The 23,756-nt window shown below is 38.0% G+C and overlaps 1 protein-coding gene across 1 annotated transcript in view; it reads right to left on the reverse strand.

Annotated features, from left to right (window-relative positions):
* Positions 1–23,756, reverse strand: part of LOC150091147 (eukaryotic initiation factor 4A-I-like) — a 260,943-nt gene that overhangs the window by 49,096 nt on the left and 188,091 nt on the right. Inside the window, exons 7-8 of the mRNA XM_090374499.1 lie at positions 13,499–13,642; positions 7,303–7,440 (exon numbers count right to left, since the gene is read on the reverse strand). Coding sequence (XP_090230625.1) covers positions 7,303–7,440; positions 13,499–13,642 — 282 coding nt within the window. The remainder of the gene's footprint in view (positions 1–7,302; positions 7,441–13,498; positions 13,643–23,756) is intronic.

Genomic DNA, 23,756 nt, shown 5'->3' on the forward strand with positions numbered 1-23,756 from the left:
CCAGCAGGTATAAGGAGGTGATTATTCCATTGTATAAGGCAATGGTCAGGCCACACCTAGAGTACTGTATACAGGTCTGGAGGCCTCATTTCAAGAAGGATGTAGAGCTGCTGGAACGAGTACAGAGAAGGGCAACAAGATTAGTGAATGGAACAAAGGGGTGCTCTTACGAAGAAAGGCTTAAGTTTTGCAAATTACAGTGTCTGGAGACTAGGCACCAGCGAGGTGATCTGATAGAGGTGTATAAAGCCTTGAATGGTTTAAGCATGCTCAATGCTGATGGGATTCTTCCTCTAGCTCAGAAAATTCACCTGAGAGGGCATAAATTCAAATTGAGGAAAGACAGATGTAGGATAGACGTGCGGAAATTTGCCTTTAGCCAGCGGGTGGTTGGTTGGTGGAACAGACTGCCATTCCTTGTGGTGGAGGTTGATAGCCTAAATAAGTTTAAGGCTCAGCTGGACAGGTATTTTGAACGAACAGAGGGGTGAAGTGGAAGTGGGTTTTTTTTTTTTTTTTTGGCTGATGCTGCATAAGCTTGCTTTCTTGCATCAAATGCCTCTACTAATGCTAATGCTATAACAACAGGAGATCTGATGACTTACTTAACAAGTACAGGGCAATGCTGAAAGAAAGTCATGGTTTATCTTTAAATATGGAAGATTTTGCAATTCTGCTAGACACAACAGGAGGTGGTAAACGATGAGAACCTTGTTAATCTATTTGGCTCTGGAGTTAATTGTGTAAGGCTCATGGGATAGAATTTTTCTCATTGTGCTTGTTAACAGGAGAAATTATTTTTACAGGGATGGGATACACTTAAATAGAAGGGGTGCATGGATATTTGCTGAAGCCACTGAGGCAGTGTTAAGTGGGTTGGAAAACTGCTAGCTTCAGGGGGCAGGGCAGATACACAGAGTAATAGATAAACAATAGCCAACAGGCAGAGGTGAAAATGATTCTTGCACTGCTTCTACTGGAAAATTCAGCAGCCCGGAAAGCAAATTAGTGGGGACTTCAAGGCCGGCTGTGGGTTACTTGAAATGAGGAAATAATTGGCTGTGTTAGGATAACTAAGAGTAAGAACAGGTGCATGTACACCAATTCTAGGAGCATAGTAAATAAATTTGATGAATCTGAAGTGTTGCTCAAGTCATCAAATGCAGATATTGTGGAGAGATATCAGAAACATGGAGTCACTCAGAAATAAGAGATGTAGAATTTGAATACGGGAAGTACAGAGGATCCCTGCTTTACGTTATAAATCCATTCCAGAGACACCATCGTATCGTGAAATATCATAATGTGAATCCAATAACACATGCTTTTGGAAATTGGTTCCAAGACCCCAAAGTTGAAATTTTTGGTATATAACTAAGCTATTTACCTCTCCGAAAGGTTATTTTTATAATGGAAATTGTACATATTGATTAAAACTAATATATTGATTAAAGCACAACACAAAAAAAATCACTTCAACTAAAGGATGCAAAAGCAAAACACATGGCCAACACGTTTCCAAAGGCTGCCATTGGCCAAGAGGAAGGACCGTGTGGTCCGATCTGAGACAATCGTAAGCCAAGCTGATCATAAAGTGAAATAAGTAGGCACCTCTTAACATGGTCACTGGTTACTAGAATCAGCCGCTTTATAGAATCAAATTTCAGAAAACCAATTCAAACTGTTAAAAGCACTACATTTTCATCTGTATCATGTTTGGTTATAAGAATCAATTTAAACACCTTTGTGGTATTTCTGGAGGTCACTACCATAAAACTATAAAAACAATTTGCAGTTTCCGGTTTACTGCCTTTTCTGTTAATGCAATATATCATAAATGGGTAGCAAACTCGATCTTATTGCATTTGCGATAATACTGATAACTGAAATTGTGTGGGTTTTTATGTTATGTGTTTCCCCTTCCACGGAGTCTTTAATCATATAAAAAACCTAAATAAATTTTCAGAATCTTCTCTTCATCCTATTTTTTAATTTTTGTAAACTTGTTACTCCATACCTCACTTGCATGTATCATGTTAGTTGCAATTTTATGCATGTCATGTTCTTCATTATTGATTACTTATCTCTTTTACTATTTTAAATTAAAAAAAAAAAAAAAAGAAAAAGAGTCAGGGAACAAAAATATCAATTAGTTAGCATATATATAAGAGTAAATTTATTTTTATTTTGAAAACCTGTGGAAAATATTCTTTTGATTTTCACGTACCATTTAATTTTGTTAATTGGCAAGGTAATAAAGTGTAAATTTCTGCTTTTTCTTTACTTTTATAGCTTGTGGATAATATTCCATTCCTCCTATTTTTTTCTTATAGAATTAAAATTCAATTCACAAATGTGATCACAATGACTGCCGCTTACCACATATCATACAATTAACGGAGAGTCCATCGTAAGCGATTTGATCGTACAGTGAACCAATCGTAAAGCGGAGATCCACTGTACAATTTATATGGAAAGGACACAGTGTTACAGTCTTGCAGCCTCGGGGGTTCCCCCAACTCCTTAATCTTTTGTGAAGAAAAATGGACTCTGTAAAGGCCACCAGAAGTACTGTAGTAGGATGAGTTCGTGTTTTTCATCTGATCATGTAATTCTCTGGCAGGGGTAACCCCGGCAATGCTTAAGGTTGCCAGGTGTGTGTGTGTGTGTGTGTGCGCGCGCACGCACACATTGGGGAAGGATTTTTTTTTTTTTTTTTTTTTTACTTAAAAATCATACAATACTTTGATTGTAGCTCTGAAAAAGAACTTTAATCCTCCATAATTCACCATTTCTTACTGTTATGCATTTTTTATTCAATAAACTATTACAGATGCAGCAAAATAAGCTTATAAAAAAGAGGAAATAGATAGCTTGAGTTTTTAGACTGTTAAATCTGAATGTTATGGATAAATAATTTTATTTTCAAGTATATTTTGTTTAGCACATAAAAGATTGCTTTCTTACCTATATTGATTATTATATGCATAGAGAAAACATTAAACTGTTTTGTTATCAAAACAATTTCCTCCCCTCACTGTTTCTCAAAAATGTAACAATACAAGATGTTCTACACCAGTGCGTCTCAAATTATCTGTGGTGAAGGATTAGTTTCTTTTATTTCCAATCCACTGCAGACCAGTAATGTCCATGACCAATTTCCAATTTGTCGCGGCACCGGTCCACAAACCACACTTTGAGTAGCACTGTACTACACAACACTAGCCAGCATGTGTGCTTTGAACATTCACTGCTATTTTTGTTTGAGTGCTGGTGTCGTTTAAACCTGTTCTAAATGTCAGCAGATTAAAGTTAGTGATCAACAAACTAATCATACGAATGTAAATCAGTTCCTTTGATAACTTGTTTAAATTAAAAATAAAAACATATGGTCTTTCTGTGCATTATTTGTATGTGGGTGTGGTTTTTTTTTTTTTTGGAAATAACTAATGAAGTTGATGTTAAACATTTAATTCATTAATGAAAATGCAAAGGCAACATGAAAGGGTAAATCCATAAACTGAAAAAATAGATAGCTCCCTAAGTGACCAGAAGAAAAGGATAAATACAACCCTGCTATTAGCAATGAAAACAAAATCTTTTATGAATAAATTTTTGCATGTGTAATCCACAATACATCGAAATAGAGTTAAGTTTCTTCCTTCTTTTTTAAATCGTCTTTGTCTTGCTAGTTGAATTAACGTTAAAGGAAACAGCTGACTGCTGTTATTAATAATAAAAAAAAAGTCCCGCAAAGTTTCCAAGTGGACTGCGATATGAAAGAAACTTTAAACAAAATGGACCAAATCAAAGTTTATTTGCATGTTCAATGTTTATTTATTATTTTGTCTTTTTGAAAAAGAAATGCTCAATGCCAAAAAGTCGACTGGCCTGTGGGGTGCCAACCAGCATATAGTATAACAGTGCACCAATATATATTGCAAAATAATTCATCATCAATTATGAATTATTTAGCAATGGTGCGTTTCATATTTTTTTGTTTTCTAGTTTTTTCTTATTTTTTTGTAGAAAAATTTTAAAAAACAGCAAAAAAATTTGCACAAAATTTGTTATAAACTTCAGAAAACAATTCGGAGACATGGGAAATGCTTAAACAATCATCTGCAATTGACACTATGGGTATAACAAACTTCTCAATGGTATTTGCATTTCCAAGGTGGCAAAATTTTGGCTGAGAATTTCAAGCACTCGGATAATCATCAAATTGGGCTGATGAAAATGTTGAAAAAGTGCATCAAGTCAACTATGAGGTCAGACATATTATTATTAAAATATTTGTGGCATCTAGGCCTATCATATGGTACATATCCATGGCAACACATTTTAAATGAAAATCTAAACATGAAACAGAACTGGTTTTCTCCATGCAGGGTCCTGCACAAGGTTGGAAAGAACAGAAACTTCCTTTCCAAGGTCACAGCAGTTAAAAACTGGATCTATAATTGTGACTAGGACCTATGTTACCACTAGGCAAACAAGACAATTTGCCCAGGGCCTGTAAAATCATGGGGCCCAGTCCACTCAAATCATAAAATAATTTTTTATTTACAATAAAAAAAACACCAATTCTACCATAGTGTCCTCTTCCACTACGAGAACCTTAAAATTATGGATGAGGAGATGCCAACTGTTATTCCTCTGCGATTACGGGCACACAAAATGCCTTATTTTGGAAACTTTCGGAGTTACCTTCTTATTCATTCTACACAATTTTGCTTTAGCCATTGGTGAGTTCATTGGAGTCTATATAAGTGCATGAACTTATTGCTAATTGTGTGTGAATGCTTGTATATACCAGTGGCATTATTGAACTCTAGCCCAGTGGCCCCAACTTTTTCCTACCCGCAGCACCTAAATTATACGACAATCACATGACCCCATACAGTTGCTTTTGAATGCGCTATTGGCACCATGACTTCACAAAATGGCACCAAAATCTATCCATTTACCATTATTAATATTAATAATCCAAAAACATTAAATGCCATTTCATAATAAACATTTTTACTGGGGCCTCAAAAATACTTTGCCTGGAGCCCGCATATTGTCAAGTTAAGTCCTGGTTATGATCCAGAAGCAAAGCAGCAATCCTCCCAGTAGAAAAGCCCATCATTTCCACATCCAAAAAAAGGCAAGACGGATCAAATGTCTGAAGAGCATGCTGATTGTTTTCTTCAACAATGGACCTGTTCATCAGTTCCTTCTGCCAGGCCAAATTAACTCTATTTCTAAATAAGAGTCAAAAGACATTTGAGGTAGAATGTCAGAAGAAAATGCCCAGACAAAATGGTGCACTCAGGATTAGCTTCTGCATCTCAACAATGCACCAGTATACAGAGCTTTGTTTTATTCAGCCCAGAACAAAATGATGGTTCCACACCATCTCTATTTTACCACCCTGGCACCCTGTGACCAGTTCACCAAAATGAAAATCTGATTAAGAGGACAAAGATTCAAGCTAAATGGCAGAAAGTGCTGGACAATATCACCAAGCAGGAGTTCCTTCTGCCAGACCAAACTGTAGATCCCCATTTCATGTCAGGTTCCTACGGCTTATAAGGGAGAATGTCAGAAGAAACGCCCAACAAAGGTTTGTTTGTTATTTGGTTTTTAGGAGCATTAGCAACTAAGGCCATATTGCTCCGGGATATGCGGTGGTCATTCCCTAACCTTTCCGCATCCTCCGTATTTGGTGGTGACGGGCTCGAACCCCGGTCTAATCAAGAAGCGTGTGCTACGCACTGCTGCTCCTTCCCACCTGGCTACGGAGTCACCGCCCAACAAAGGGTGCACTTGGGAGTGGCTCTCAACAATGCATCAGTTCATGGGGATTTGTTGGTTTGGTTCTTGGCAGTTTTATCCAAGAACAAAATTATGATGGTCCAACACCTTCTCTATTCTCCATTCCTGCCTCCCTACGACTGCTTCTGTATATGTATTTCTTGTACTAAAAAAAAAAAAAAATGTTTTGAACATTTTATTCAAACTGCCTGAGTCATTTATAGTAAACCAACATAATGAAATAATCAACAGCCAACAGAAACTATACCTTTCCAATTTCTTATGGGAAAAGAAAAAAGTTAACTCATTTGTGAAAACAAATTAATCAACTTTGTGAATATTTATTATTATTTGTTTTCCTCTGTCAATTTTTGGAAGGGGCACAAAGACAAGGTAGTACAGTGACTGTGGCATACTACTGGCAGCTTGATCATCAACATGTTCTTTAGAAGACTGCTGCAGCATCAACAGAAGAGCCTGATCCAAATGAGAAATGGATGTAGCTGGTTGTACTTTTGTACTTACTCATCAGTTATGTTCTTTCTAATTTGTTCCTGTATTGCTGAAGCATATGAAATTTTTGGAACAATGAATAAAACCTGCTTCCTTGCTTCTCAGTAAAGTCCCTTTATGTTCCATCTTACACTTTAATATTTTTTCCCTATTTTCCAGATTTCAAAGACTTAAGTAAGTTGGGTGGTTACCCTTACAGTTTGGACACACAGTTGGGGTATACACTGAGACCCTCTGCATACCATTTCAGCTTGGCCGCCAATTTTTTGACACTTAAACCACCTAACAAGATTAGGAATAATAATTATATTCAGAAGTTCATATATCCATCTTTAACTGTTGTTGGAATAGTTGGCATTGAAAATGTCAGAATAACACCATATGTAGGTACAAGATCACAATCTTTCTTGATTTTAATAATTTTTGCCTGTACAGCTTCCTGTTATTGTAATACTTGGACTAACTGTTTTTGAGGAACACTTAGCAAGTCACATTCAGACAGGGTGCATTTAGGCATTTAAAAAAAGTATTTAGGTATATCCAGCTCCCTCACCCATTCTGATCAATTGTAGTTTTGGCAAATTAAGTGATCTGCATAAATCATACAGTATCATTAGGGTAGGATTTAATTGCTTTTATCCCTGCCAACAGTGCATAAGCAAGTGTTGTTCTGCATCTCCATTTCTAATCTAAGAAAGAAGAATACAGCCGAACCAAGAAACTGTCTCGTGTCAAAACTGATGAAAAAATTTGTAAAATTATACTATGAATACATTATTTTTTTTAACCTTTTTATGTGTATAAAAAATAAAATAGTATCATTGATTATATTAAAATTTGTATTAATTTCAATTTAAAGCTAACTACTGCATTATTACTGACATGTAGAAAACCTAATACAAATTTTGAACCTATCACATTAGAATAACTGAAATACAACTAAATATTTCAACTAATTATAGTACTGAACACAAATTATATTCATACCAATGCAGAAACTGTAAAGTCTTTTTCGCTCATTTTTCCCGTGAGCCAGTCCACTTTCCGCCGAGTATTACAGAAGATAACTGCCTGAGTAATTGTTAGTGTCTCATACAGATCACATAATGTTTCAAGTTTCCATTCCTGAAAAAGATATACATTCAAATAACTGTAATAAGTTTCAGCAAGTTATTTTTAGAGAATCTGGAGAAAATATTGTAAAAACTTCGATGTCAATAATGACTTGCATTGTATTCTTATTTCTGTGAAAGTCTTCTTCACAATTTTATAGAAATTATTTTTTATTTTATTTCCCCTCCCCTTTCTGAAATTTTATAGATATGTTTTAAATAAACTAATAAATAAATTTCTTGTATTTTTCTTATATGATCACCAGAGCCAGAGGGGTCTGGTCAACTATGCATTTTGGAGTATAGAGATGGTAGCCATTAATAACATACATGACTATTTTATTTGGACTTAGAAATGATGGTTCTAATGGTTTGTGAACAATTTAACTTCTGTTTATGTTTTTGCAAGAACATCCCACTTTCGGGGCTCTGGTCTTTCAAAGACCAGAGCCCCACACTGTGGTTCATGATTAGTTTATAATTGTGTTAGTTTAAGATTGCTATAGTTGTTAGTTCTTTCCATTGACTGTGGCATGTTGAGTGACAAGGTGTTTGTTTGGTGGATCAAATCTGCATTTGCATTTCCAGTCAAGTGGCATCAACCAAGACTGGATGTTTCATAAAGGGATGGGGAAGGGGGTTGCCTTGTAGGGCAGTTACTGCAGTCAGGGACCTGTGCAAATTATGACTTGGAGGGTAGGAGAAAACATTAACACGATCTTGGGTTAATTTAATTGCACACAGTTCAGCAGTTACATTGCGCATCCAAATGGGAACAATACAGATATAACAAATGGAGGAAAAACTGCCACACGCACAGCAGCAGCAGCAGTCAGTTCTGGATCCATAATTGCTATAAGAGGGGGCTTTCCCTATTCACAAAAAATTATCATAAAATAGTGAATATACATCAATGGAGGATCTAGTTTAGAAGTTTAGAAGGGTTACAATAAAAAATATGCTCACCATTTATTGGGAAAAAAATAAACAAATAAAAATAAATAGTTACAAAATTTGTCATTGTATGGCGTATAACTATCTTAGTTACAATTATGCACATAACTTACGTTATTTGCATAATCATACACTATTGCCACAGCGCCACTACTTGGCTCCACTGTACTGTGTAAAAGCCAAGCATTCTCTTCAAAATCATAAAATAGATGTTTGCCTGCACTGCAGCAGCAATGCCAACAACGTTGTAGGAAAAGGTGCTATTAGTGAAGCTGTACTAACAGAACAGCAACAATGCAGCTGCAGCTATCAAAGAATTGCTGCATCAGAAGCACATAAGGTGTGGACCTATGACTGTTTGTGCTGTCCGCAAAATGACTGCAAAATTTGAAGCGACAGGACATCTTGGTGTTCAACCAGATAGAGGTCAAAAGCGAGTGGACTCCTCTTGTGTTGAAGATGTGGCTATGGCTGTCATGGATTTATCAAGTCAATCTCCATGTGGTAGCTCAAGTGTGCCAACTGTTTCTCGTGAAGTGGGCATGCCGTATTCCACTGTAAGGCTAGTAATGCATCAGGTGTTGTGGCACTATCCTTAAAAGATGCACATGTTACAGCAGCTAAAGCATGGTGATGCAGATATTCATTTCACATACGCACTTCAGTTTCTGGCACGAATTACAGTGGATATCACTTGGCCATGGAACATCCTTTGGAGTGACGAAGCCCACTTCTACTTAAATGAACAAGTAAATACGCACAACTGTCCCATTTGGGCAACAGAAAACCCTTGAGTTACCCAAGAGGTCCCCCGTTGCATTCTCCAAAAGTTACAGTGTGGTGTGGTGTGGATTTACGGCCACATTCATGATTGGGCCATATTTTTTTTGAACAGGTAACACCTGTTCATATAGAAATTACAAACCAATCTCTGTAGAGTAACCAGTCACCTCTACATTTACCTGAAAATGTAAACAGCCACCCAAACTCAAAAAAGACCTGTACTTTTCTACAGCTCAAATGCAGCACCTTGTAGTGCACACCAGCTTAGAAATGATGATGCGAGCAACTGCATTATATACGAGGGGTTTCCAAAAAGTAAGGTAACATGTTTTTTCTCTCGATGACAGTTAATAATAAGAAGTTGAAATTAAACACCAAGAAGTAAGTGAACATGCACTACTTCTCTACAAAGTCTTCAGTTTTATTGATGCACTTGTCCCAACGATGGATCAGTTTATCAATACCAGTACTGAAGAAGTCAGTGCCCAAAGGCAGTAACCAACATCGCACCACCTGATGAACTTCCTCATCCGTGGTGAAATGCTTTCCTGAAAGGTGTTTTTTCAGAGGGCCAAACAAATGGAAGTCTGAAGGTGCAAAGCCTGTGTTGTGGGGGGGGGGGGAAGAGAAATGCGACAGTTTCCCAACAACTATGGTGCAACCACTCACGAGCGGTGTGGGCAGTGTGTGGAGTTGCATTGTCGTGCAACAAAACAATGCTACTTGTCAGGAGTCCTGGCCGTCTGAATAAAATATTGGCTTTCAGTTTTTCCAATGTTGCACAGTAAAGCTGTGCATTGACCGTTCCTCCCTTCAGCAAGGAATCTACCAACAGAACGCATTGGCGATCCCAGAACATCATGGCCATGACTTTTCAGACATTGGGAACAGTTTTGAATTTTTCGTGCACAGGAGATTGTGGATGTTTCCAAGTCACGGAGTCTTGTTTGCTCTCTGGGGTAAAGTGATGAACCCATGTTTCATCTGCTGTGACTATACGAGCAAGAAAACTCTCCTTCGTTGCTGTATCACAACAGGTTCTCCAGACACGTCCCCATGGTTTTGCTGTGTCCTCCTCTGACAATTGTTGGGGCACCCAGTGGCAGCACACCTTTCAAAAGCCAAAGACATCGCAAACAATTTCATGCAGTTTCACTCGCCCATTTTCACGAATAATGCCCTAAATGTGCGAAACGTTGTCCCCCCCCCCCGCCCCGCTCAATGAAGGCCTGTCCGCCTGATGTCGATCTTCAATGTCAACACTACCCGCTTTAAATTCATGGCACCAAAAACACATCTGCTTCTTTGTCATCAACTTTCCACCATACACAGCAAACAGTTCACGGTGAATGTCACTTGGTGAAGACCCTCCTTTTGCTTGCAAAAAGTGAATAACTTCACGAACACTTGTTTTGAACCACACTCGCACGGTGGACACCATTTTGCAACTGGAATCTGCTGTGAGGCGACAGTACCGCAACACTGCACTGGCAGTGTTTTTAAATGTCATTAACGGGTCGATCTCTCCACAGTGTTTCATCTCATTCCCTTTCACCATTAATAATAAAAAGGAAAAAAAAAAGTTATCTTACTTTTCAGAAACCCCTCATAAATGATAATGCATCTACCAGCTGGTGGGAAAATAACAGCTACACATCTTTTCAGACAGTCCTCACTACCTGCCTGCAAGCTGACCAATGGCTTCTAAGAATTCTTCATTGGAAGATGTGGCTCTGCCACATGCAGGCATATACAGTACTTATATTATTTTTTCTCTTTAATATTTCTTTTGTTTTTAAAATCTATCTTTTTATCAAGTTATTGAGAATTTAAAAAAATAGGAGGGAGATTTAACTCATCGCTGATTTATAGTGTTCATTGTTTAACAGGCCCAGGGGTTTACCCATCTCTGCTATCACTGATATAGTGAGTAACGGTTATAACAAGGAAATTGTCAGTCCCCGATGCTCGTTATTATATCAAGTTCAACTGTACTTTACCACTACATTGACAATCTAAATAGTCATAAATGAACCAGACTTTCTTAAAGACACAGTTAAGCACTATCCACCAGAATTAGACCTAGAATGCACCAATAAACATAGTACAAGTACAGCTACATATAGATATTTACAAAGAAGATAATAAATTACACAATTAAGTAATCATGACAAATGCAAAGATTTTAGTTTTAAATCAATTAGCCTAACACTGGAATTTTAATATTTCAAAGAGAATTCACAGTAATATCATAGAATCGCTTTAGAGACTGGAGATCTAAGCTGATAAATAATGATTTTCTATCTCAATTCATCTCAAAACATCTTAACAAAGCTATTATTATTGCTGTTAATAAATGGCACAATAATATAAATCCAAGTTACATTATACCTAAGGTATGTACTAAGTAAGTATTTCAGTTCTACTGGCTCTCACTGTTCACTATATTTCGCTTATTCTGGTTCACAAAGTTCTCGATTACAATTCTATAGGTGCTCTTTAATATCACATTAGTCATTTTGAGGACTTGTACATATGTATATAGTAGGCGCTTCCTTTAGAGCATGTTACATATGCTTAGGCTCATTGAAAAAGTTGTACCTATATTTGTTCTTTAGGCAGCAATTAATTCATCTTATAGGCATTTCATTTCAATTTTAATTTGGCTTATAGGTATTTCATTTTTAATTTGTATATTGACCATTCATCCTAATTTTAATTAGGTTTAAAGGTATTTCATTTTTACTTTGTACAACATTGTAATTGGTATTTTGACCTGTCATTCAAATCTGAGAACCAACTATTTATTTTCATTGGGTTTTATCTTAATAAAGTTCAGAAATAGTCTGGTATTTTCTATAATAATTTTCAGTTATTTAGTTTGTCGTGAAGTTACATGAAATGAGGAGGTGCTGCTTTCTTCATTATATAAATTAAATATTTATTTATTTAATTTATTATTAATTTTTGTCTTGCAGTTATTTCAACTGAGGGGTGCTACTATCGTTCTTTGTTTTATAATAGGTAACATGCTAAAATTCATTCCTTTAGACCTTGTTTATACTGGGATAAGGTGGAAAGCTTGAAATCATATTTATTCCTTTTGTTTTAATTGGTTCCTTTTGATTGACTCTTTCATGTTTACAATTTTATTATTATTAATTCTTATTATAATTTTCTTATAATTGGTAATTTTTTCATAAGTTTTATTTCAATATTTCTTTAATATAAATTCTACAGTTTGCAATTCTATGTTTCTTTATCATAATCCAGTTTTTGTCTATTACATACCATCCTTAACTTCTTACTGTAATACCAGGATCCCTTACTAAAGGGTCAGGCAGTTACGCACCCGGTATATCCAAAGTACCTTTATTAGAATCTATGAGTAATTCAAGGGAAATTGAGATGCTAGCTTCCCTTATTCTTAACTCCTTTCCCCTTATGTCAGCATAAGCTTTTTTTTGCACATGAATATAATAAATACACCACAAATCAAATGATATTTACTGTTGGCTCTCATTTTCTGTATTATTTGTTTCAAGGTTATTCATCGGGCTAGCTGTTAAATTTAAATCTAGATTGCATTAATGCCTATAATCTTAATAATTTGGACTTAGTTAAACAGGCAGAAAACAAACAGAAACAGACAACCGTGCTGATTATTGACTGGATATATTGAATGGTGCTAGCCCTTGAAAATGTTTCTTTCAAGGTATCCTATTATCAATAATTAGCCTCAATCATTATTTTATTGCTAATTATATATTTATTTATAGGGTATAACGAAGTAAACCAGCTCAGGTAATCTTAGTCTTTATAGGTTTTTCCCCCCTAATGGCTTGCTTTGTACTCATACTTTATGCTAAATTTTATCATATATCTTCTCTTCTGGGTCTGTAGACTCAATCTGAACTCTTATTGTAAATATACACTCTTACAGTAGTGACAGAGAGAGAGAGAGAGAGAGAGAGAGAACACGCACAATGTTTCCTTATTACTGAAGTAAATAGCCTTTTGGATGACCCTCAAAAGTACATTCCTCATACGTAATCTCTGATAAAAAAAAAACAGCCAACACAGACTTTTTCCTTTTTATTCCTAGAAGTCAATTTTAAGTGGCCCAAACAATTTGGATAACAAAATCTAGGTAATATTAATAACAATAATAAACACAACAGTTTTTTGCTTAAAAAACGATATGAGATAATAATGTAGAATTGAAGGAACAGCTTATCCAATCATTATTCTTTACTTGGTTTTAAAAATAAAATAATAAATTATAGTGGCAAAGTGCGACACAAGGAGTGATATTTAGCAGTAAGTTCAATTACCTCTCTATCCACAGCCACGTAAAATTGCTTGATGCCTTCTAGAGTTAATTCTTCCTTCTTAACAAGGATAGATATTGGATCTCTCATAAAGCGGGTTGTAACTTCTAAAACATCAGATGGCATGGTAGCTGACAACAGTATTACCTGAAAACATAAAAAAAGTAGAGATTGGTTTGTCATAGTCATAGTCATACCAAATTAATTCTTCAATATTCAGGGATATGCAGGCTCATCACTAAAAACATTAACTTGGGTTTACTAATTTAATCAACTCTTATAAAATAACACACATGCTAACTTCAAAATGAATCATTCTTTTTAAAATACTTTACTCGAGCACATAACATACTACATATCTACATCGTCTCTCTTGAAATGTTTGCCACTCAGTTTATTACAGTCCATTTTGATTTCCCTCTTAAGAGACCCAGGGCACTACACTAGCAAAGTTGGTACTGCTTTTGCATCTTGGATGTGTCTCGATGAAAGCACCACCCTCCCTTTCCTCCTTATTCACAACATATATCTCACAAATTTTGAGGAAAAAAATATGAGAACAGAATTAGAAATCGAATTTTCAGAAACATTCGGCAGCTCAAACCTTTAACATTGCAGTAAAGTTGACACCAGAGAATCATGATTATCCCTACTTCTTGCAAGAAATTCTTTCTGTCAGAGGTTATGATGACACAGGCAGAAATGGTTGGAGGACATCCCCATGTGGGTCAATATCATTCCTTGTGGTATTTATTAGCACTAGCAAAGGCATACGAGGCAAGAAAGCAAGTTTATGCAGCATCAGCCAAAAAAAAAAAAAAACCTGCTCCCAATTTCACCCTTCCCTTCGGTTCCAAATACCCATCCTCATCATCAGCCTTAAATTTATTTAGGCTATCAACTTCCATAACAAAAGATGGAAGTATGTTCCACCAGTCAACTACCCGCAGCCTAAAGGCAAACTTCCACACATCTATTCTACAACTGTCTTTCCTCAATTTGAATAATCAGCTCTCAGGTGATTATTCTGAGCAAGAGGAAGAATCCCATCAGCATTAAGCATGCTCAAACCATTCCAAGCTTTATTCACCTCAATCAGATCACCTCACAGGTGCCGAGTCTCCAAACACTAATCTGCAAAACTTAAGTCTTTCTTTGTAAGGGCAACCTTTTGTTCCATTCACTAATCTTGTTGCACTTCTCTGTATTCATTCAAGCAGCTCTACATCCTTCTTAAAATGAGGCCTCCAGACCTGTATACAGTACTCAAGGTGTGGCCTGACCATTGCCTTATACAAGGGGATAATCCCTGCTAGAAAAATTCCTGTATATCATTAACAAGACATCATGAGCTACTCTTGTATACCATCTGCACTGCTCAGAAAACTTCATATCTGTCTGCACAATTACCCCCAGGTCCTTTTCATTCTCTACCACTGTCAGTGTAGCACCACAGAGTTGATTCGTTACTCTAGGGTTACTGCTTCCCATATGTAGTACTTTACATTTGTCAATGTTAACCTTCATTTGCCACCTCTTAGCTTACCTGCTCAACTTTTCTAGAACCTATTGCAGAAGCGTACTGTCATTGAAACCCTTACAACCTTCGTATCAGCTGCAAACTTAGACATTAAGCCTGATATACCATCATCAATGTCAATTATAATTACAGAAAACAATGGACACAACACTGAACCCTGAGGGACTCCACTAATAACATTAGTCCATGAGGAGCAGTGTCAACTGATTACCACTCTGTCTTCTCCCAATCAACCATCCCTTTATCCATAGCAGCAATTTGCCTCCAATGCCACACTGCTCCAATTTGTGCAGCAGTATCAAATCTTTCTCAGATCCAAATATATGATATCAAAGTTATTCCCTGCATCCAGTTGCTTTGTGACCACATCATAGTATCCAATCAAATTGGTCAGGCAAGACTTCCCCTGTGTCCGAGCTATGACTGAAGTCTTGTCTAGATGATCCTGCAGTGCTTCTTTAACCAGTGCCTCCATTAATTTTCCTGGAACAGAAGTTAAACTAACAGGTCTATAATTACTTGTGTTGCCCTTTGATCCTCCCTTTTGTTGCCCTTTGTTTGGTTTGGATTTTATTGGAAACCAAGGCTATAATGTGCCAAGACCAGGTCCTCCTTTGTGAATTGGGATCACATTTGCACATCTCCAATCAATGGGTACCTCCCCTGAGTCCAAGAAAGCTCTCATGATTATGGTTAAGGGTTTGCTTACTTCCTTTGCCACCTCCTTTAATATAACTGGAAAGATTCCATCCACTCCAGGTGCCCCTCATGTTTATCTTCAACAAATTCTCCTCCACTTTCCTCTCAGTTATTACAAAATCATCTAGCTCAATGCCAGAATTTAGTTCACCTCTGGCATTCCCCTACCTGAATGTGAAGGTAGATGCAAAATACTCATTTAGTTTATTGGCCACCGCAGCAGGATCATCAACAGTTCAACCCCATCAATATCCAGGGGACCAATCTAATTCATCCTTTTCCTTCTGGAGTTTACATACATAAAGAACTCTTTGCTATTTTTCTTTGCATCCTTTGCCAAAGATTTCTCATAATCTGCCTATGCCTGTCTAATCTCCTTTGTGACTTGGTTACAGACCAGCTTTTATATATTGTAGGCCCCATTTTGAATTTGCTGTTGGTAATATCATCAGTTGGTCCCACCACAGAATTTAAATACTGTCTCAGACCTTCGTAGTCGCCTTTACGAAAGCAAAAATCCTTCCCTTTACCCTTGATGGTAGTTACCTCTGAGTAAATCCCACTTCAGCACATTGTGATCACTGCCACCTAGTGGTTACTTTATCTGCAGATTCTTAATGCTTGAAGAATCACTACTGATAATCTGATCAAGAGCATTACTCCCTCTAGTTGCCTCCTGAACATGTTGATGTAGAAAACAATAATCCAATAAATTCACAAAGGTTTTGCTAGTGTGTGAGTGACCAACCCATAAATTCTAGTTAATATCTGGGAAATTAAAATCCCCATTATAAGACTCTCTGATTTACTGGCCCACTCTATTTCCCTGTATTATTATACCCGTCAGAGTCATTAGGCCTATAACACAATCCTACTCTCAGTTTTGATATCCCAGTGCTTATGTCACACCAAACTGACTCAACACTGCACTGTCCAGCGATATTAACTGGCTGCACTTCCTTGTATTTCATTTGTTTCTTAACTAATAGCATAACCCCTGCTCCCTTCCTATCTTGTCTACCCTTTCTGTACATATTGTACTCCCCAAATTCCAATTCTGCATTCCTCATATCTGCACAACCTACCTAACACTGATATCCCAACAATATCTGCCTTTGATGTTTTGACCAACACCTCAAATTCATCAAATTTATTTACCAACTCCTAGCACTGGTGTACATGCAAGTATACATGTTTATTGTTGTTGTTTGTTATTTGGATTTTAGGAGCATTAGCAACTAAGGCCATATTGCTCCGGGATATGCCATGGTCATTCCCTGACCTTTCCGCATCCTCAGTATTTGGTGGTGACTAGTTCGAACCCGGTCTAATCAAGAAGCTTGTGCTACGCACTGCTGCTCCTTCCCACCTGGCTACGGAGGCGCTACAAGTATACATGCACCTGTTCCTATTCTTAGCTAACCTAATGCAACCCACGTGTTTCCTTGTACCACAAGGACTCCCAGCAGTCTCTGAAATCCCGTGCACCTTTGTTTTCCAGGCTGCTGCTCATTCCAATAGAAGCAGTGCAAGAATCACTTTCACCTCTGTCAGTCCGTGTATCCCCACAAGCTAGCAGTTTTCCGACCCACCTAACACTGCCTTGATAGCACAGGCAAATATTCTTGCACCCCTTCTATTTAAGTGCCATCATCCCTGTAGAAGCAGTCTCTCCTGTTAACAAGCACAGACCAGGCTGAGAAAAATTCTACTCCCTTGAGTCTTGCATAATCTCTCCAGGTCAGAATTGATCGACAAAACTCTCACCATATACTCCCTCCTATCATGTCTGGGCAGAATTGTACACACTTTCAAATTCAACCCTAATTCATGGCTTTTTTCCAACAATGACCTGTACTTGTTAAGTAATTCTGCCAGTCTCCTACTGTTCATATCATAAGTGTAAACGTGTACAAAAATATCACCTTTTGTGCCCTTAAAAGATGTCTGCCCTACAACATCATCAACCTTTGTCCCTAGCAGACATACCCCGGTCCTGTTCCACCTATTCTTTTTACACAATATGTTCCCCGTTTCTCTGACAATATAGTCACTGACAACTACTAGTTCCTGTGAGACCAGTGCATTCTGCTTTGAGTTGTTTGTTTGTTATTTGGTTTTTAGGAGCATTAGCAACTAAGGCCATATTGCTCCAGGGATATGCGGTGGTCATTCCCTGACCTTTCAGCATTCTTCGTATTTGGTGGTCACAGGCTCAAACCTTGGTCTAATCAAGAATCATGTGCTGCACACTGCTGCTCCTGCCTACCTGGCTATGGAGACTCTGCCTTGGGGGTTGCCGCTGTGTTGCATGATGATCAAGTGCAAGCTCTGGCGTTGATGTGGGCAGCTGAGAGCTTGATGGGCCCCTCAATTAGATCTTTCAAGGGCATCCACCCTGCCCTTCAAGCTCTCATATAGGCCCATAACAATGCTGAGTTGTCGCCTGATTTCATCACGCTCCTTACATTGCACACACAAAGACATTCCCCTTGGCAAAATCATGTCCCATACCTGATTACCCCACAAACATGAAGCAAGCAGTGCATATTAAAAGGCTGTGATTCACAGGGCAACTGCCCCCCTTAGTTCTCCCCTGAGCCACAGCACTCCCATTAGCTTGAGCCTTTTGCTTTGCTGCTCTGAGTCTTGATAGATGGATTCAATTTCAATAAAATTCAATTTTAGTACAATATTATAACCCTAAACTTATATCCGAATGCAGTTATAACACTATATATATATATAAAATGGCTAAAAGTTTAACATAAAATAAGAAAATAAATAAATAAATATTAAGCTATCATTAGAGTCAGCAAAATGCACCTCTTCCATATGAAGCCCAGATATATCCGATAATTCAAAATAAAACATAAAACATAAGCCAGTAGTAAAGTAGTATGGCAAAAAATGTAGAGCGAAAAATTAACATAAAACAACATAAAAATAAATAAACAGGGAGGGGGAAGTAAAGGTAAGATATAAACAGTAGCCGATAGTCCCCTATATAATTTAGCACTTTAATTCCAATTAATGAAACCGATATAAAATTTAAAATAACGCCAATTATAATATGATTTAGCGGTACCCCCCTAGAAGGTACCAGTTCCGAAAAACGTGAAATATCACCAAAAAGGGGTTAAAAGAACTACTGAAAGAAAAACAAAATATCAAAATAATAGACTGACCATTATGCCGCTATATCGACAGAGGAGCACGAGGCCAATAATGGTCGTGGAATCGCTGCATTTCAATCGCTATACAAATCATCGCAAAGGCGAAAAGATCGAACCAAACCACCCATTCCTCCTCCGATCGATCCACCAAATGCAGAGGATTTGCACAGTGGTCCTTATGCAGCGAGGAATAATTTATAGAACAGACAGCACTCTAGATCAGAGCCACACCACTGACATAATGTAAGCTTAGCCAAAAGAAAAGAAAGGGAATAGATGGTGGCACAGGCACTGCTTATTTAGCATATCAACCCACTACTACCACTGATTTATATTTAAATGTTTTATGTTTTATTTTGAATTATCGGATATATATATATATATATATATATGGGTGTCCTAGAGAAAAATGCAACTGGAGCTCATCAGGGACTCTCGATTCTAGTAATCTGCCAAGTGAACCTCCCCCCCACCCCAGGATTCGGATCCCAGATATAATAATCAAGTGCCAACCACTCTAGTTCAAAAGGATTTAATACTAATGGGAAAATTCAACGTCAACAAAGGGATGTAAATTTTTTTGCAATACAGGATAATAATATATGACAAGGATATATGAACTAGGATGTGTCTCCCACGAGCATCAATTAATGATGTCATTAAGAGAATGTCAGATTTAAAGGAGACTAAAGAGAACATTATTATTCACGTGGGTAAAAACAAATTTTAAGCACACATGAACTTATGACTTGTTCTAAAAACATAGTACCATGCTGAAACAATGTCTGAATTAGGTCAGAATATGTTATGCCTCTACAATTCTAGCTGGGCATCATGGGAGGAACTACTACTACATGCTGAAAGCCATGTGAATTAACTTGAAAGTTGAGGAACTCTGTAAGGCTTTTGGGGGAGAGAAATTTTTTTTTTTTTTAAATCGGTGCTGCCTGTAGCTGTATAGAAGGAATGAATTTTGTAATGTCAGGATACATATGATGAACAAACGTTTATTGGTTGTTTATGGGTTTTATGGTCTATCAGGCTATAGTGCACTTAGCCAAAAGGTATAAAATATAAATAAATTATAATACAGGGCTTTCCAATAGTAACGCTCGATTTTTGTAACGCAATAAAACAAATTGTGAGAGTGATAGTGATCTATTTTTATTTTTATTATGAAGTATATGTGTTAACATTATGTTTTAAAAATTATATCAGATAAATGTCCGCCGCTGCTTTGTCTGGTTTGGTTAATCCTGGATACCCAATTGGTACTGACGTTATCGCATAAAAGTGGCTCAATTTCAGCAATAACGTGCCTAATGTTGGCCTTTAAGGCGGCAACCGTCCGTGGTTTGTTAGCATAGACTTTGGATTTTAGAAAGCCCCAGAGAAAAAAATCCAGTGGCGTTAGGTCGCAGGATCTGGGCGGCCAATTAACGTCACCATTTCGCGATATAACGGAACCTTCAAATTTCTCATGCAATAGTGTTACTGTATCACGTGCCGTATGGCACGTAGCACCGTCTTGCTGAAACCAAATGTTTGTTAGATCGATTCCATCCACTGCAGGCCAAAAAAATCTCTTATCATAGCCCTGTATCGCTCACCATTGACCGTAAGTGCCACTTCTTCGTTTTCGAAAAAATACGGACCGATTATTCCGCCGGACCAAAGTGTACACCATACCGTAACTTTTTCGGAATGTAGTGGGACCTCATGAATCTCCCGTGGGTTTTCGTCGCTCCAAATTCGGCAATTTTGCTTGTTAACAAAGCCACTTAACCAGAAATGAGCCTCGTCACTAAACATTATTTTTCGCCCAAAATCAGGATCGACCTCCAACTGCTCTAGCGCCCAATCAGCGAATGCACACCGCTGCGCATGATCGTTGGGCTTTAGTTGTTGGGTTAATTGCACTTTATAAGGGTGAAGCCCTAAGTCCTTATGCAGGATTCGCCAAGTTGTCATCGAAGACAGGCCAAGTTCTTGAGCCCGACGCGGAATGGACTGTTGCGGATTCTCACGCACACTTTCCCGGACTGCAGCAATATTTTCAACAGATCTTGCGTTTCGCTGACGTACAGGCACTTTCAGATTTGCCACAGACCCAGTTGCTTCGAATTTGTTTATCAAACGGTGAATTGTGGATTCTGAAGGACGTTCGTCGACACCATAAACTGCACGGAGTGCACGAAACGTTTGACGAATAGAACATTGGTTTTGATAATAATTTTTTACAATTTTGACTCGTTGCTCAGTCGTGTAACGCTCCATAATAAAATGCAGAGACTAACTGAATACGGCTACCAAAGATACCACCTGTGTGACTGTCGACTTCGTCATGCGCTGTTGCCAAACATCGAGCGTTACTATTGGAAAACCCTTTATATAAAACAATGAATTGCTGTAAATAAAATTATATAAATTAATAAGTTGCAAAAAATAAATTTTTCTGCTTATACTCCGACAAGACAACCAAGTCAGTAGAGTTTACAGTAAATCGTCAATACAAATATTTATCGTATTTAGTAGTCACGGGCTTGAACCCCGGTCCACTCAAGGAACGCGTGCTATGCACTCTTGCTCTTGACCACTGGGCTATGTCAGAAACTTCAATATATCTGACACATTGTGTCTGTCTGAGCGTATAAGGTTCAGACAGATTGGTAAAACATATGCAGTTCATTAATGATGTGCATTCGATTAAAGTGTACTGAACTCTTAAAATTGTGTCACAATATCTACACAGAGGATGATCATCAGTCCCCAGCAGATAGCAATGCATCAGATAACATTGTCCTAGAAGAAAGGAGCAAGGACTATTTCTTCTCACCGAACCCTGTACTGACTAGGCTAGACTCCCAACGTATTGAGAATTGTATTGAGAATGGTGCAATGAACAGAAAACACCCTCTCAATGGCACTCCTGTGGAAGAAAATCGCTTGTTGATGACAGGGGTCAGAGGAGGATGGTTAGAATTGTGCAAGCAAACAGACAGGCCAAAATGTCGCACAGGTCAGAATACAACCGTGGTGCGCAGAACAAAATATCGCAACGGACCACTAGTCGCACTTTGTCACAAATGGGCTACAACAGCCGACGGCCACATCGCATACCTTTGTTATCAATGAAGAACAAGAGAGCACGCCTCCTGTGGGCACAGCAACACCAGCACTTAATTACCGAGGATTGGAAAACAGTTGCTTGAAGGCTTAGAATTTGGCAAAAACAACATGAACCCATGGACCCGTCATGTCTGATGACTACTGTGCAAGGTGGTGGGGGCAGTGTTATGGTGTGGGGGAATGTTTTCTCGGCACAAGTTGGGTCCTTTAATACCCATAGATTCACATCTGAATACCACATCATACCTAAACATTACTGCTGACCAAGTGCATCCGTTCATGTTGACAGTTTATCTTCAGTCAGATGGTTATTTCCAGCAGGATAATGCACCGGTGCACAAAGCCAGAATCGCTATGTAAAGGCTCCAGGAACGTGACAATGACTTTTCTTTGCTGCAGTGGCCCGGACAGTCTCCAAAGCTCAATCCTATTGAACATCTTTGGGATGAGCTGGAAAGGGCTGTTCACTTCAGGCCTACACCTCCGTTGAATCTCAAGGAACTGTGTGACACACTGATGTCTCCATTCCTGCACGTTTTCAGCATCTTGTTCAATCCGTGCCTAGATGAATTCAGGCTGTTTTGAAGGCGCAACACGCTACTAGGTAGGTGTACCTAATAAAGTGGCAGTACAGTGTATATAGGGATATCCAGTAGGATGGTCTGGCAAGGATTTTATTTTTACGGCATATTTTAATGACAACTGCCGACACTAAAGCATCAATGCCAACTAATTAGTTTCCACATTGAAGACTTTGGGAGGCGCCTCCATAGCTGGGTGGGCAGGAGCAGCAGTGCGGAGCACATGCTTCTTGATTAGACCGGAGTTCAAGCCTGCGACCACCAAATACAGAGGATGTGGAAAGTTCAGGGAATGACCACCACATATCCCCAGAGCAATATGGCCTTAGTTGCTGATGCTACTAAAAACCAAATAACAAACAATAACAAAGACTGGATGGGCAATGTACAAAATGCCACAGTATTAATTCATATGGCTCTGTTGTGGATTGGACAGAGCCATCAAAGAGTGCAATTTCTAGTAGAGGAATAGACTTGGGAACCATAGTAAAGTTTCAACAGGACAAGTACGCAATAACACCACAACAATGTGCTTCTACCTTCTCCCCAATAACTGGAGGAGATAGTGCCAAATATGTTTAGACCCAATGTGCATTTTGCCCTCAGCTGGTGGATATGTTGGAGAAAGGTTAGCTTTGTCTGTTCCCACAGGAACTGCATTCTGTCAAAGCCTGAGTTTAAGGTCAAAGTGAAGATTCTGTTTGCAGCAAAAATGCACACAAATGGTCTTTTGAGCTCAAAACTAAGATGGTCAACTGCTTACTGCAGTTGTTATTCAGTAATTCACGTTGCAGGAGTAACAAAAATTACTACAATGGCATTTGACAGAAATGTTTGCTTTGTTGTAATCATTTTTAGGAACAATATCAGTACAGCATGTTTTCTGAACGTATATTTGATCTTCTAACGATATTAACAAAAAATATATTTCTATTGATAGCAGTGTTATACACTTCAAAAAGTGGTGTCGAAGGAACTTCGCATAAACATTCATAAAATCAAACGGTAGTAATCTTTATTCCATGGAAAGTAATCCATTAGTGTGGGTAGTAGAAAATGTTTTCTGCTTCAAATGGATGGAAAGTACTTGTTAATATTCCATCTGGAAATAATGTCAAGTGGTGTGAAGACAGTAA

Source organism: Mastigoproctus giganteus, chromosome 1, assembly GCF_048544385.1.
Source record: "Mastigoproctus giganteus isolate SK-2022 chromosome 1, ASM4854438v1, whole genome shotgun sequence".
NCBI classification, from domain to species: Eukaryota; Metazoa; Arthropoda; class Arachnida; order Uropygi; family Thelyphonidae; genus Mastigoproctus; species Mastigoproctus giganteus.